The sequence below is a fragment of the Salvia hispanica genome, chromosome 3 (genome assembly GCF_029641045.1).
Source record: "Salvia hispanica isolate PSC_SH4W2 chromosome 3, Shi_PSC_v1, whole genome shotgun sequence".
Lineage (NCBI taxonomy): Eukaryota > Viridiplantae > Streptophyta > Magnoliopsida > Lamiales > Lamiaceae > Salvia > Salvia hispanica.
In genome coordinates this window covers 53186696-53188705 of record NC_142694.1, presented here as the reverse complement: position 1 = coordinate 53188705, position 2010 = coordinate 53186696, and the positions used below count along the sequence as shown (strand labels likewise).

The 2010-nt window shown below is 35.7% G+C and overlaps 1 protein-coding gene across 1 annotated transcript; it reads right to left on the bottom strand.

Annotated features, from left to right (window-relative positions):
• Positions 1–286: 286 nt before the first annotated feature.
• Positions 287–1789, bottom strand: LOC125215732 (heavy metal-associated isoprenylated plant protein 30-like). Its single transcript, XM_048117260.2, has 3 exons — positions 1536–1789; positions 813–888; positions 287–727 (listed from the first exon to the last, which is right to left on the bottom strand). The coding sequence occupies exons 1-3, from the start codon at positions 1698–1700 to the stop codon at positions 405–407; spliced, it is 564 nt and encodes a 187-aa protein (XP_047973217.1). The 5' UTR covers positions 1701–1789; the 3' UTR covers positions 287–404.
• Positions 1790–2010: the final 221 nt, after the last annotated feature.

Sequence of the window (2010 nt, the reverse complement as noted above, 5' to 3'; positions counted from 1 at the left end):
TGAAACGAAGTTCACAGAGGCATTCAACTAAGCTTTGCGGTGATACACTATCTTTAATGATTCACTTCAAATTCATTTTTGAGATTATTATTTTGTAAATTGCAAAAACACAAACTCCCATTGACGCATACTCACGTAGGCACATCATACTATGAAATGCAAGTCGATTAGTGAACCGTTTTTCTCTTTTAGTCAACAGGTCGAGGTTCGAGTCACTTAGTATGTCGTATAGGTGTACATAATTATTTTAAGGAAAACATATGGACTCACAAAGACGAATGTAATATATACAAACCTTTTTTTTCTTAAAATTGAGGAAAAGAACAATATAGATTGAATCTTAAATCTCTTCAATTTATACAAAGAGATTTACAGATTGCATATTCATAAATTAAACAATAACATTACATAATATGACATGCATTAACATTGTCGTCGTTGAAGAAGTTGCTAACTTTGTCATCGCCACGGTGGGTGACAGGCAACGAGCCGTGGCGGTCGGGCATGTTGTAGCCGTGGCGCCAGTAGTTATAACTCTCCTTGTACTCGACGGTGGTGTCCTTGAAATAGTGGTTGGCCGTCGTGAAGTAGAGCGGCGGGTTAGGATACGGCCAAAACTCCGCCCTCTTTCCCGCCCTACGCACCGCCTTCAGCACCTTATTCCGGTCCACGTATCCCATAACCGTCACCTTCTCCATCTCCAATTCCACCTCCACTGAGTCCACACCTACTCAATCATACCGACTTTTATTATTATAATTATTTTAAAAATAATACTCCCTTCGTTCCATTAATCATGATTCAGTATTTACCTCGGAGTTTGTGAATGGCCTCTTTGACAACTCTCTCGCACCCAGTGCAACACATCCTGACTTTGAGCTCCACTGTCTGTAAAGTGGCTTATTAATTCATAATCTAAAATGTGCATTTTTTAAGAGATTCTGTTTCCACTACTGTTTACATTAATCAAACGCATATCCATCCGTTCATTCACCTTTCTTCTTATTCCACTTCCATTTGTTCCTTTTGTTATTTCAAACATATTATCACATATTAAACTAAAGTGGCTTTAATTAATTAAGTTTATCATAAACTCAACCATGTCTCCATTTAATCATATTTTAAAAATCAAATTCGGCGCGCGCGGAAGAACAGGAAATTAAGCAAAACAAATAAAAAATCAAAGGGTTGCAAACAAACTAATTAAGCTATTAATTAACATCATTAAATCATAAATAAATCAATCTCAAACATTTGAATTAGATGAAGCCCTCTTTATGGATCCTTTAACAAAGATGATCAAATTCTTCAATAGCAATCGAGTTCAAAAAACGCTTCCCTTTCAGCTAATTGGTCGGGCGTTCGAATCATTTAGAGGGTTTATGGAGTAAGTAATTTCAAACAAGAAAAACACAAACACATATAATCTAGAAATACATAATATTGGCATAATCATCACAATATAATAAAACTACATGGCATAATATATTAGTGAACATGAAGAATTTCTATTTATGCATGTATATGTTATAAACCTGAAGAGAGAGAGGGCGACCCTTCTTAGGCATGGCTTTGAAATGAGTGGAATTTGCAGTGTGATGATGAAGATGATGATGGTGGTGATGATCTTGATAGTTCACAAAGCAATATGTCAAGGCAGAAAACAAGGAGCCAAATAGCCTCTTTACCAACTTAGCCATTTTTTGGAGAGAATATAAAGAGAGAGAGAGTAAGTTGATGAAGAAAGGATTAGCAGACTAATGATCCAACTTGAACCCAAAATTATTCCTCAAAAAGGCATCTCTTGCTTTCTTCCTTGTCATATATTCCGCACAATGTTGTCTGTTTAATGCAACTATTCCCTTCCATCCAATTCTTCTTTTATTTCTATTTTTTTTTATGTTAGTGCTGTTTTGAGGGGTCTTGTTTCCGTGGCATGTCGACTAACTCTGCAATATTCTTTTCTCTCATCAAATATCTAATTCCTTGACACCATTAATAATAGTAATA